Genomic DNA, 12,819 nt, shown 5'->3' with positions numbered 1-12,819 from the left:
AATTCCTAATCTTGTTGATCGAAGGGTCATAACTAGCGGCTCCGGCTTGAACTATGAGGTTTATGATATGGGTAGCACAACGTTGATGCAAAAGGGTATCGTCAACGTTAAGTTTCTCCTTTAACTCCCTAATCATGGCGTTGTTGCTTGTGACATTATCTAAGGTTACAGATATAATCCTATTGCTCAAACCCCGCTCACCTATAACACTAACTATGATGTCTAAGATGTTTTCACCAGTGTGAGAACCTTCTATCCTCCTAAAGGCTATGATACGTTTATTTAGGTTCCAATCGTCGTCTATATTGTGCACTACAACGCTCATGAAATCCATCTTAGATTGACCAGTCCAGATATCCGAGGTTAAGGCTACGCTATACCTACCAGATGATATTGTGTCTTTCATTTGTTCCTTTTCTCCTAAAAACCATTTTAGGATATCGGATCTCAAGGCTTTCCTAGACATAATTTGAACGTTTGAAATTATTGTACTCATGAATCTAACGAAACCTTGAGATTCGATATGACTAAAAGATTGATCGGTGGATACAAAATATTCTACTAAATCACGTCTAAAGCTTACATGATTGATGTTACTTACCTGGGTTGACGAGGCTCCAGATTGATTCCCCTGGCAGTGCCTGTGATGACTCCACAATAGCGACGTCCCGACTCTTGTGTTGTGAGCGCTGAAGATTTTGCCACCACTGTGATATTTTCCGGCTTTTTCGCCGTTCGCAATCACCTTTTCATAGAAGGTCCACACAACGGACCTAGCACGACGTCGTGGTGGTTGTTGTTGTTGAGGTGGTTGTTGTTGTTGAGCACCTTCATGTTGTTGTTGTTGTTGTTCTTGTCGTGCTCGTCGTTGTCGTCGTTGTCGGGTCTCCTCTTGTTGTTCACGTTGTCGAGGTCGTGGAACTTGACTTTGAGATTGAGGTGGTGGTGGTGGTGGTGGTGGTAGGTTTTCTTCTTCTTCCTCCTCCTCCTCCTCATCCTCTTCTTCATTTGGATTTTGGGTTTCATCGTCATCTTCTTATTCATTTGGATTTTGGGATTCACGATAACGTTGCTCGAATTGTTGAAATTCTTGTAAAGCCACTTCGGAAGGCGGAATTTGAGCTTGATAGGCTTGCTCGGGATCCATTTGAGGCTAGTATGGCATTTGGGTGTTTGGAATTTCAGTGAATTCCGAATGGTTGAAAGTAGGAGCAACATAATTTGGATCGAAAGAGTATTGAGTGTTTGGGTCGGGGGCGTTTTGAGATAAGTGCAACCAATTTTCTTCAAAACGGTGCATTTGTTGACCTCGGGAAGCTCTTCCCCTTCGACCTCCTCGGTTGTGGGATGAGGATGCCATGAAAAATTGAAAGCGTTAGAGAGAATTTGAGATTAAAATCGAGAGAGATTGAGAGTATTTGAGATTGAAATTGAGAGAGTTTGAGAGAGAGTGAATGAAAGGTGTGAAGAAAATGAATGAATTGGGGGGGTATTTATAGATTTTAGAAATAAATGGGTAAAAAAAAATTAAAATTTCGGCCGAAATGTCCAACGGCTATAAAAACAAACGGTAAAAAATTCAACGACTCTTTTTTTTGGGCCGTTGGATCTTTGATCCAACGGCCGAGATTAAAAAAAAAACGGGACTAACGGGACTCCCGTTACCGTTCGCCAACTTAACGGGACGGGAGTCCCGTCCCGCTCCCGTTACTGTGCCTAACGGTAGCGGGGATTCCGTCCCGTCCCGCTACCGTTAGGCCAGGTTTATACACAATCTTGTTATCGAAAATTCTCTTCTTTTTTTGTTGTCTAGTAATAGTTTCTAGCAGAGTACGAAATTAACTCATGTCTATCGTCAAAGTAATACTACTGCAAATGCCTTGAGCAAGTTTGATCATTCTTTATATTGTTTATCAATTGTTAATTTTTTTTTTTAACATTCCCTGAAATATCGTCGACGTACGATTATAGAAAAATAGTAAGGGGTATAGATATCACAAGAGTTTTTTTTTTGTTATAAATAAAACTGTAACCGCGGTTTTCCTCCATCATATGTGATAGTTTTAATAATTTATGTAGTACTGTCACGTTCTTAAAAAAAGTAATAGTTTCTAACACATCTTCAAGTTTGTTGGAGTCGATCGTTTTAGTGCTCGTATTGTCATAGTTATATATTGTGAAGTTTTTGCTCGTCGATTTCGAACACTCGAAAGCAATAAAACCGTAAAGGAAAACATCAAACATGCATCCACGTGTTTATGGCAAGAATCTTAAATCCGGTGGTTGTAGATTTCATTTTGAAGATTTAATTTATGGAAAAACTTGAGACTTGTAATGTAATAGAATTAATAGAGTACGAATGAACCAAATTCATTTTAAAATTTAGGAACGGGCAAATGACAAAAAAGAAAGCTTTTATTTTTCTTCTATCATGCATCTAATCTTAATCTTTATCAGTTTAAGTAATCCGGATGTTTATCTGTTTTGTTTATGAAATCTAGAACAAGTATATGTTTCCATATTATTAGTATCAGTAACTATGTTTATATTTTTTTAATTTATTGTTATTCGCAAGCTGCTTAATTTATTATCGCCTATATTTTATGTAATATCGCTAAAATTTATCATTGCGATATCATTGACCCTGATATTTACGTAATTTTATTACATTTTTTTTACAAGCCTTGACTTTTTTTTTTTTTTTTTTTTTTTTTTTTAATTTTATTTACATCAGTACTAGAGGTTCTCTCCCCCACTTCGCAAGATCAAATTCGGTCAAAAAGCTTTAAACCTCGCTCGCCAAGTGTACTAGCTTTGTTGCCAAGTATAATTATGATACCCCTTTTGCCCTTAGAATCAAACTATTCATTCTCTCTCTCTCTTTTTTTTTTGTGACCGATTATTCTCTCTCTTTTTCTTTCCGAACGTTTTCTCTATATAACACATTAGTGAGAAGAGGAGTGCGTAAATATTAAATCCTTCTAAACATTGTTTAAGAACTCAACACCCAAAACCGCACTCACATCGCCGCCGACGCCGCAGAGTCAGAGGATGCCGGCGAAAGAGAGCGGCGCGGAGAAGGAAAAGAGCGTCGAGCTCTTCCTCAGCATCGGACTCGACGAGAGAACCGCTCGCAATACCGTCGCCAACAACAAGGTCACAGCCAATCTCACCGCCGTCATTCTCGAGGTACTCTCTCCCTCCCTCTCTCACCGACCTAGGGTTTCTGGATGAATAGTGAATCGAAGTTTTCGTGTTGATTTGACAACAACGACGAAGAAAAAGAGGAAATGAATTTGCGCGGCTGAGTGTTTTTCCTTTTTTCTGTTTTTTTTTTCTTTCTTTTTTTCCTTTTTTGATATACTGAAAGAAATGACACGGTTGCGACGGGTATTAGCTTATAATTCATGCGTTGAAGAGGGATTGGTAATCGAGGTTTGAGAAAAATGATTGAAGTTTTTAATTTTGAGGAAGAAAAACAAAGTTTTGCATTTCGTTGATGGGAAGTGGAGATGAGTTCTCTTGCTGGGAAAGTGAATGCGAGTGGAAATCAAATTTCGAGTATTATGTTTTCAAAGTATGAGTAAGACTATGGAAATGAAAGAAAAGAAATGAACCTTTTTTTTTTTTTTTAAAAATTAGCTTAAGATGATGACAGCTGGAAATATGATAAGAGTCCCTTTTCACAGAGCCGATCACACATATATAAACTCTGGTGAAATGCTATCTGAAACTTCATACAACCACATTTGCGTGTGTATGTGATATATCCTGTTTAGCTTTTGTTTTCCATTCTATTTTAATATCATTTTGGTGTTTTCTTTTTCAGGCCCGTTTAACTGACGGATGCAATAGGACTGTTGGAAATCTTCTATACACGGTAATCCAATTTCGTATTGTATAATTTAGTCCTGGTTACATCTTTCTTGAATGACTCCCGGAATAATATTTTTTTTGTTCATGGAGTGTTGTTTTACCATCAAGATCTATATGAATGGTTCTATTAATCTGTTAGGTTGCAACAAAGTACCCGACGAATGCTCTCGTGCATCGACCAGTCTTGGTTGAATATGTTGTGTCTTCGAAGGTTGGTATAAACATTTCATAAAAGTATGGTTTTTATGGTGTTTAAATGCAAGTATTTTTCTTACTCATTATATGTTTTCAGATTAAATCTCCGGCGCAGTTAGAAGCAGCGTTTTCGTTTTTTTCTGCCACGGGCTCAGAGCAATTTAAGATGAATGAATTTGAAGAGGCATGCGGTGTTGGTATGATTTTATTCAGTCATTGCAAGAATTCAAAAAAAGTATACATGATAATTGGAGCATAACTCAATTTAAGTCTTGTCACAAAATTGTTATGAATTTTATAAGTAGTATAGGATAATGGCTAGGAGTGATTTTTTTTTATTTATTTATCATAATTATTGAAAATTCTTTCGAAGTTAGCCAAAATACACCTCTCTGCACTTGTGAGCAGGTGTTGAGGTTTCAGCGGAAGAAACTGAAAAAGCTGTGAACGACGTCTTTGAAGAGAAAAAGGATGCCATTTTAGCTGAACGTTATCAAACAAATGGTACTATATGTCTCTCGTTTTTTAAGTATGTTGTGAAATGTATATAAAACCATGGAAGTTGAATAATTTTAAAGCTTCATTTAACACTTTTCTTGACCCCATTCTGCTACTTTTCAGTTGGTGATTTGTTTGCACATCTTCGGAAGAGGCTTCCATGGGCTGACCCCAAGCTTGTCAAGGTAAATATATTTTACTTTGCTTTTACTTCATTTAATATTATTGGCGTTTTCACCTTCTGGTTTTCTTGCTTTGTCTTCTTTCGCTGCAGGAACTCATACAGAAAAACATGATTGAACTGCTTGGGGAAAGAACCGCAGCAGATGACGAGAAGGCTGTAAAAAAGAAGAAAGAGAAGCCTACTAAAGTTAAGGTTGTTTAGTTGATCTTTCTTCCCCTCATCATTTTATTTCTTAAGGATTAATAGATAAGAGCTTGACAGGAATATCAAGACTCAGTGTTACACTTGACATAAGACTAACTACTTTCTCTCTCAAACTACATAGGAGAAAAGCACTATTGTTGTTGCTTCAGAACCGCCGGAAGAAGATGTCAATCCATATTTAATATTCCCGCAACCGGAGGAGAACTTTAAGGTAACCACTTCTTAAACCTCAGAGTGCTGAACAAATATTTCAAACCGTATTTTAAGAATGAATCGAATCACACCAACCTGCTTCGTAACTGGAATTAACAGCCTAGTTAAGATAAGGTGGATGTTGTTTGGTATGTTTAAGTTGTTGTAATGGTGAATGTTGTTGGTTTTTTTTTTTTTTAGTTTTTTTATGTGATGTAATTGATAAAAGAAGGAAAGGTTATTTCTCGTATGTTAAGAAGGAAATGTTATTTCTCATAATAACATGAGAAACATGAGCAAACATGCATGGTTGCCTTAGCTTCGCATACATGCCTTTTGTTTTCAATATAGTTCTTTTGTCGAATCAGGTTCACACTGAGGTTTTCTTCAGCAATGGGTCTATTCTGAGGTGTTGCAATACAAAGGATAAGCTTGAAGAGCATTTAAAATGCACAGGAGGAAAAGTTTTGACTCGGTTTCCTCCTGAACCAAATGGTTATCTGCATATCGGTCATGCAAAGGTTTGTTAATCACTTCCGTGTTTCATATTTAGATTTTCATGCTTTCACAATCTGTCATGTTATAAGTGCGTCTTTTTGTTTAGGCGATGTTTGTTGACTTTGGACTGGCAAAAGAGAGAAGTGGAGGTTGCTATTTAAGGTTTTGACTTACTCTTATTAGCTGTGTTACATACATACATACATATCTTGATACAATTATATTATAGAAGATCTGAGAAAACTTGATTTATGATTGTTGAAGATCCAATGATGATAGAATTTTTAATTATTCTTGACATGCTATGTTACTGAATGTTGGAATTGGACTGATGCTTAAATATAATTATATGGCCATAAAAGCAGCTGAAATATGTTAGGGGAACTTGTAATTCCTTGTCTATGTTTATGAATTCAGTCAATATGCTTTGGATTGTCTTTTGAGACTTTCTGGAAATTAAGATCTGAACATATTTCTGGTGGCTGAGATTTTTTATTGTACAGGTTTGATGACACAAACCCTGAAGCTGAAAAGAAAGAATACATTGATCATATTCAAGAGATTGTTAAGTGGATGGGGTGGGAACCGTTCAAGGTATGACTTGAAAGTATATTAATAGGGTGTATTTTTGTTTCTCTTTTTTATACCTTATTTCTAGTGACTACGTTTTCAGGTCACTTATACCAGCGATTACTTTCAAGATTTGTTTGAATTAGCCGTGAAGCTCATACAAAGAGGACATGCATATGTTGATCATCAGGTTTCGCTCTTTATTTTAATAACGTTCCCCCACCCATTTGTTTTAAAAGTGTATTTGCTTGTCACCGAATTTGAATTACATGAGAGATTTACTGATGTAAATATTGGTCCCAGACACCAGATGAGATTAAGGAGTATAGAGAAAAGAAGATGAACAGCCCTTGGAGAGACAGACCGATTGACGAATCATTGAAACTTTTCGAGGACATGAGGCGTGGTCTCATCGAAGAAGGAAAAGCAACGCTTAGAATGAAGCAAGACATGCAGAGTGATAACTTTAACATGTACGACCTTATTGCCTATCGAATCAAGGTAATAAGATCCCTATAATTGATCTCGTCGTTATGCAATAGAACCTTCCATTGTGACTTACAATGCAAATATTTCTCCAGTTTACTCCTCATCCACATGCCGGAGACAAGTGGTGTATCTATCCGAGTTATGATTATGCCCATTGCATTGTTGATTCTCTGGAGAACATCACGCATTCGGTATGTCTATTAACTTTATTGGTGCTTTCTTCCAAATTTATATTTCTGATTATCATGTCTGAAGTGCCTACTGCTATGATCGCGCTTCATCACTGTCATTTTGTAAGTGATTAGTAATTCCTTTTCCAATGTTTTTTAAACTTTTGTTTTGGTTGTGTCTATTTTGCAGCTTTGTACGCTTGAATTTGAGACACGGCGTGCTTCGTATTATTGGTTATTACACTCATTGGGCCTTTACCAACCATATGTGTGGGAATATTCAAGATTGAATATCAGTAATACCGTCATGTCTAAGCGCAAGGTCAGCAAACTCATGGAGTTTATTTTGACCTTGGGCTTTAGAATTACCATCAATTAAATTGTTTTCATTTTCTTCATCTTACTATGCCATTGTAGTTGAATCGATTAGTGACTGAAAAGTGGGTTGATGGCTGGGACGACCCTCGCCTCTTGACGCTCGCTGGGTTACGACGTAGAGGTGTTACTTCCACCGCAATAAATACTTTCGTTAGAGGAATTGGAATCACTAGAAGGTAAGTCACATGTTTTAGGTATAATAAGTCACTTATATAGAAGATCTTTCACTATTGGTTGGGTACTCTTAGTTCATGTTTTTTGGTTGCTTTTGCTACAGTGATTGTAGCATGATTCGTGTGGACCGCCTAGAATACCATGTGAGAGAAGAGCTAAACAAAACAGCTTCTCGTGCAATGGTTGTCCTGAACCCTCTTAAGGTGTGTTCATTTATCCCGTACTTGTTTGGAATCAACCTCCTTTTTGAAGTTTGTGCTAACGGGATTATGTTATTTGTTTTGTCAGGTTGTTATTACCAACTTAGAAGCTGCCACACCCATAGAACTTGACGCCAGAAAGTGGCCCGATGCACAGGCTGATGATGCTTCTGCTTATTACAAGGTGAAATCATACTTTTAAATTAGAATAAAACCCTAGTAGTATTCTTTCGGCTACATAGCTACTCGGCTCTGTGTTTTGTTTATCTGGTGGTCGTTGGTTCAATTCAATTTTAGCATAAAATATGAATGACAATTGTGAGAATTCACCACTAATTATTTATTAATACTTTAATATAAAATACTGGTATTAGGCAGTCTTGTTTTGGTGATTCTTGAAGCACATTTATTTATTTTCTTTCTTTTCAGGTTCCATTTTCTAAAGTGGTATACATTGAACAATCCGATTTCCGGATGAAAGATTCAAAAGATTATTATGGGCTTGCACCCGGAAAATCTGTCCTACTCAGGTACACACACATGCTTTTATTTCCTGACTCAATCCAAAAAAATTTGGTGACTAGGCTGACATTCTTCATTACACGAGTGCAGATATGCTTTTCCGATTAAGTGTACTGATGTTATCTTGGGCGAAGATAAGGAAACCGTGCTTGAAATTCGGGCAGAGTACGATCCTGACAAGAACACTAAGCCCAAGGTCTCTCTCGCATAGGAAAAAAAAATCGATTTTTAAGTTATGATAGTCACAAAAGCAAAGCGGGTTCTTATCAAGTTTGGTTCTCTAATTTCATGTGTAATACAGGGAGTCCTTCATTGGGTAGCAGAATCTTCCCCGGGAGTTGATCCACTAAAGGTCGAAGTTAGGCTATTCGACAAGCTGTTTGTTTCCGAGGTCTAAAATTTTTACTGGGCTTCTCTTTTCTCTTCATGACATTCTCTGTCTCGATTTTCGGTGTAATTAATTTTTTGTTTTTGGTATTGTTTTTTCGAAACGTGTTCATTAGAATCCTGGTGAACTTGAGGATTGGCTCCGCGATCTGAACCCTCAATCTAAAGTGATTGTATCCAACGCATTAGCTGTATCCACACTTCGAGACGCAACTGTTGGCGACAGCTTTCAGTTTGAAAGGCTCGGTATGTGTTTCGCTTCAAATCGTATAATATTATTTCATATTCGCAAGCTCATTCCTAATTACCAGCTTCTTGGTCCAAGCTCCTATAGCTTAAAATTTTTACGGCATGGGAATCGTTGTGTATAAAGGCCTAATTTTAATTAGTTTACCATTTTCGTTTTCTTTTTTTATATAAAAAGCCGCGTATACGTTTTATTGGCCTAAAACCTTAATCCGGCATATAATGCATATATTTATTTTCTAGGTTATTTTGCTGTCGACAAGGATTCAACTCCTGAAAAGCTGGTGTTTAATCGGACGGTTACACTGCGTGATAGCTATGGAAAAGCTGGGAAATAGCGAGGAATAATGTTTTTAGTTACTGAGGGTCTGATGTTAATTTATTCACCAATATTATACCAAAACTTGGAATACATATTTTTTTCTCTGATCATGTCTGGTTGGGCTCAATTTTGAAGTCTTGCAGGTTTTTATTTTTAAAAGGTGGGTACTCGACAAGTTATAAAGGTGTTTAGTGTTGTTGACTCTCCTTCGTAGTCTGGTTTGTGTAGTCTCTTTGTAATTGTACCTCATTTAATTTTCTTAATCTCTGATAGTATACAACTCAAGTTGGTACCCCCCCTTTTTTTTTTTTTTTTTGAAGAAATGTTGGTACAACATTGGATCGTTTTTGCTTGTATTTCTCTACTAATTAAGGTCATAATAACTTTCTAACGATATTTATTTTTCAAGAGAGGTATTAATTATATTTTGGTCTGCCGATTAATTGCACATATTTTCTGTCAAAGCTACGCCCGTGAATATGTACTACATATTTTTTGAAGAAGAATATGTACTATTCTTTTTGTATCTGTAAACAATATAATTATTGAGGCTATCGGTACTGTACGCTTGCACGATCACAGTAGCAATGATTTAACCCATAAAACCTCCCATGATTTGCTTCGTTCGCTTCGCCCCATAAAAACGTGCTAACAGAACTCGATGCATATTCACCTTTTTATAATGTTATCATTGCCAACTAAATAAATTTACTCTTGTGTTTCGCCATATTCAAGTTCGTATTTAATACATATTCTTAATTACCTCGCTCATCTTGCCGTCCAAAAAGAAAACAATTCAAAAAAATTAATTGAAACTCGAGACTCAGGCATATTGGGACTCCTTACTATGAGCTAAATTTACTCTCTCTTTTTTCATATATAATATTAATATACTCTTACCTCCCCCAATTTTCCCGTCACAAAAAATAAAAATACAAAAAAAAAAAAAAAAATTACTGAAAACTTCAGAGAGTGTAGCCGTAGAAGTCAGAAGTCAGAACTATCCAATAATATAAGGATCATCAATCGCTAAATCTTCCTCTATTGCTTGATGAAGTGGAAAATTTAAATATCATCAATCACTAAATCTTCCTCTGATTGTAAAAAAAATGTGCTTAGAACTGCACTCATTAAACCTTATTATCGGCACACAAATCTTGAGGAATCCTATCTACGATGAGAATAACAACAACGGTCAACGGAATCACGATTCCCTTTCCATCGCCGACGACGAAATCCATGGCGCGGCGAGCCTTGGCGAGGACCTTCGCCACCACGAAGTTCAAGCTCGAGCGAGTCACGGCGGCGGGGACGCCGCCGATGGAAAGCACCGCCGATACGGCCTCGGCGTCGAGATCTTCCGCCGGAACTCTCAGCGTCGTCTGAACTCCGGCGACACAGCGCGGCCGGGAGGGAGGTCTCCGGCGAGTGATGAAGGTGGTTTTCAAGCTGATGGAGAATTCCGGTGTGTCAGAGCTCGAACATGATTCCATTGGACGCTCGCGATAGACTATGCAGCTTGGCCAATTGACTAGCCGGAATGTTGACTCGCTTCCCATCGAGAGAGAGAGAGAGAGATTAGGAACGAGAATAGAGTGAGTACGTTATATATGGATTATAATATTTCGGTCACTAAATATATACGTGTTGCAGGCGTGTGAAAGAGAGATTCGCTAGGTGTTTTTTTTTTTTTTTTTTTTTTTTTTTTTAGTATTTGCGAATTTTACTCTTGTTTTGATATTATTTTATTTTATTGTATATTATTTTATATTGGTAAGTTCTACGACGTTGTACCTTGGATTATGATACCCATACAGAACAAATCTGAACCCTTGATTTCAATATAGTATCAAATAGAGAAATTTCATAAAATGGATCTCAAATACGTCAAAATATCAAGAATGTCATCGTACATTATCGTATACCATCGTACATTGTATGAATCTCATCGTACATTATCATATTTTTCTCAATTTTTTCCCAAATTCAAAACCTTAGCTTTACCGAATTCAATCAAAATTATTCCAAATCATCTATAAGGAATGAAACATAAAATAAATAAGAAATTCATATTTTTTTCGGCATTTTACAAGGAGGAGCTCAAATCCTCGAGAGAACGTCAAATCCATGTCAAACGTTCAAATTTTTTCATGAAATTAGGTGAGTTAGAGGGAGAGGGAGTGAAAATGAGAGAGAAAAAAACACTAATGATTATTTGATTGAAGGGTAATTTTGTCAATTTTTGAGATAAAAATCCAATTTTAGATATTTTCAAACCAGCGAGTCTAATCATGATATTCTGTTAATTATTAAGCTCTCGTTATGAAATTTCTCTATCTCTCACACACACACACACATATATATATATATATATATATATATATATATATATATATTAAGAATTCGTTATTAAAATAATCAGAGACCACATTATTAGTATTTAGTAGTCAACAGTTCAGTTTATTGAATATCTTATTTTATGATCAATCAAGGGCTTATTAATTATGTATGTGAGCATTAAATAGGTTGTCGTCTTGATTTTTTTATTTGGTTGCTTCGAGGTCATGTTTCTTGCTTATACAAATCTTGATTTATTTCTAATTTATTTGTTATTAATGATAATAGATAAAGCATCTAAATTTCTTTCTCGCGATATATTAATATGGTTCGTGATGGTGTGAAATTAATTTGAGTTGCATTGCAAATTGCAATCATCAGACTTTATACTATTTTCTATTTGTGATTTATTTCCAATCAATTATTTGTAACATTAATTCTTCATCTAAATGATAATAAATAAAGAAATAAGTAAAGTACTCTTGGTTATAGTCTAGTCATATACGGATCACGCTTTTTTCCTTCAACTACCTCCCATATATTTAGGTTTATAAATCAGACCAGAAAGAGATAAAAAGCTGGTTCCAGAATCGCTACCAAAAAATCCATTAACCATCCCAAACTAACATTGCATCCAAAAAAAAAAATCATGAACTTTTACAGAGATAAATTAAAAAGCTTGTACCATACTAAAATCTATTAACCACCCCAGACCCAAAGTAAACATTACACAAAAAAATAAAAAATAAATCGAAAATCCCCAACGTAAAATTTTCCCCTTTTTAATGGAAGATGTAAATAAATCTTGAAAATTTGTCCTATTTTTCAAGCTCTCAGAATGTAACAAAACATGAATGAACCTTTAATAATATAATAAATAAAACAAAAAATTAAGTAAATAACCAATTTAAAACGTTTGTAATTGCTATATAACCCACGCTTCATAAATTTTATGTAAATAACCATAAAGATGACGTGACCATAAAAATGGTTATTTGTTTAAGATTTACATGGAAAAAAAAAAAAATCCAAATCCAAATCTCCCCTAACTTAACCAAAAGATCTCAGAATATAACAAACTGTATATGATATGTGAAAAGTTCACAACGACCATCACAAAAAACAACTCTTGAACCATAAAGATGACGATGGGCTCAATAAATGGAAGAGGTTATTGACATCTCTAAATATCTGTAAATATATGAAGGTACGAATAATAAAAAAATCCAAATCTCTCCCCCCCCCGTAACTTAACCAAAAGATCTCAGAATATAACAAAAACAGCTCTTGTACCATTCATATATATATATATATATATATATATATATATATATATATCTTAATCCAAAACATTTGTTTGGCTGCTCAGGCAGAATT

At 35.7% G+C, this 12,819-nt stretch overlaps 1 protein-coding gene across 1 annotated transcript; it reads left to right on the top strand.

The window, feature by feature from the left end:
• The first annotated feature begins 2,881 nt into the window (after positions 1 to 2,881).
• LOC149383897 (glutamine--tRNA ligase-like) lies at positions 2,882 to 9,538 on the top strand. The gene is made up of 23 exons (XM_089628703.1): positions 2,882 to 3,189; positions 3,830 to 3,880; positions 4,016 to 4,087; positions 4,169 to 4,268; positions 4,480 to 4,575; positions 4,693 to 4,754; positions 4,844 to 4,945; positions 5,079 to 5,168; positions 5,518 to 5,670; positions 5,754 to 5,809; positions 6,151 to 6,241; positions 6,321 to 6,407; positions 6,521 to 6,718; positions 6,799 to 6,897; positions 7,067 to 7,198; positions 7,294 to 7,430; positions 7,532 to 7,631; positions 7,717 to 7,812; positions 8,058 to 8,158; positions 8,241 to 8,346; positions 8,452 to 8,541; positions 8,654 to 8,783; positions 9,027 to 9,538. Exons 1-23 carry the CDS (start codon positions 3,052 to 3,054, stop codon positions 9,119 to 9,121), a joined length of 2,382 nt encoding a protein of 793 aa, XP_089484829.1. The 5' UTR covers positions 2,882 to 3,051; the 3' UTR covers positions 9,122 to 9,538.
• Positions 9,539 to 12,819: the final 3,281 nt, after the last annotated feature.

This window comes from Urtica dioica, chromosome 10, assembly GCF_054948205.1.
Source record: "Urtica dioica subsp. dioica isolate 48M chromosome 10, U.dioica_male_clone48M_v1_H2, whole genome shotgun sequence".
In the NCBI taxonomy this organism is placed as follows: domain Eukaryota; kingdom Viridiplantae; phylum Streptophyta; class Magnoliopsida; order Rosales; family Urticaceae; genus Urtica; species Urtica dioica.
This window is presented reverse-complemented; position numbering and strand designations above follow the sequence as displayed.

Excerpts from the sequence above, each read along its gene's own strand:
- LOC149383897 (XM_089628703.1), top strand. The coding sequence starts at position 3,052 with ATGCCGGCGAAAGAGAGCGGCGCGGAGAAGGAAAAGAGCGTCGAGCTC. Across the intron at positions 4,576-4,692 it reads TGAACGTTATCAAACAAATG|TTGGTGATTTGTTTGCACAT; the intron begins GTACTATATGTC and ends GCTACTTTTCAG. Across the intron at positions 5,671-5,753 it reads TGCATATCGGTCATGCAAAG|GCGATGTTTGTTGACTTTGG; the intron begins GTTTGTTAATCA and ends CTTTTTGTTTAG.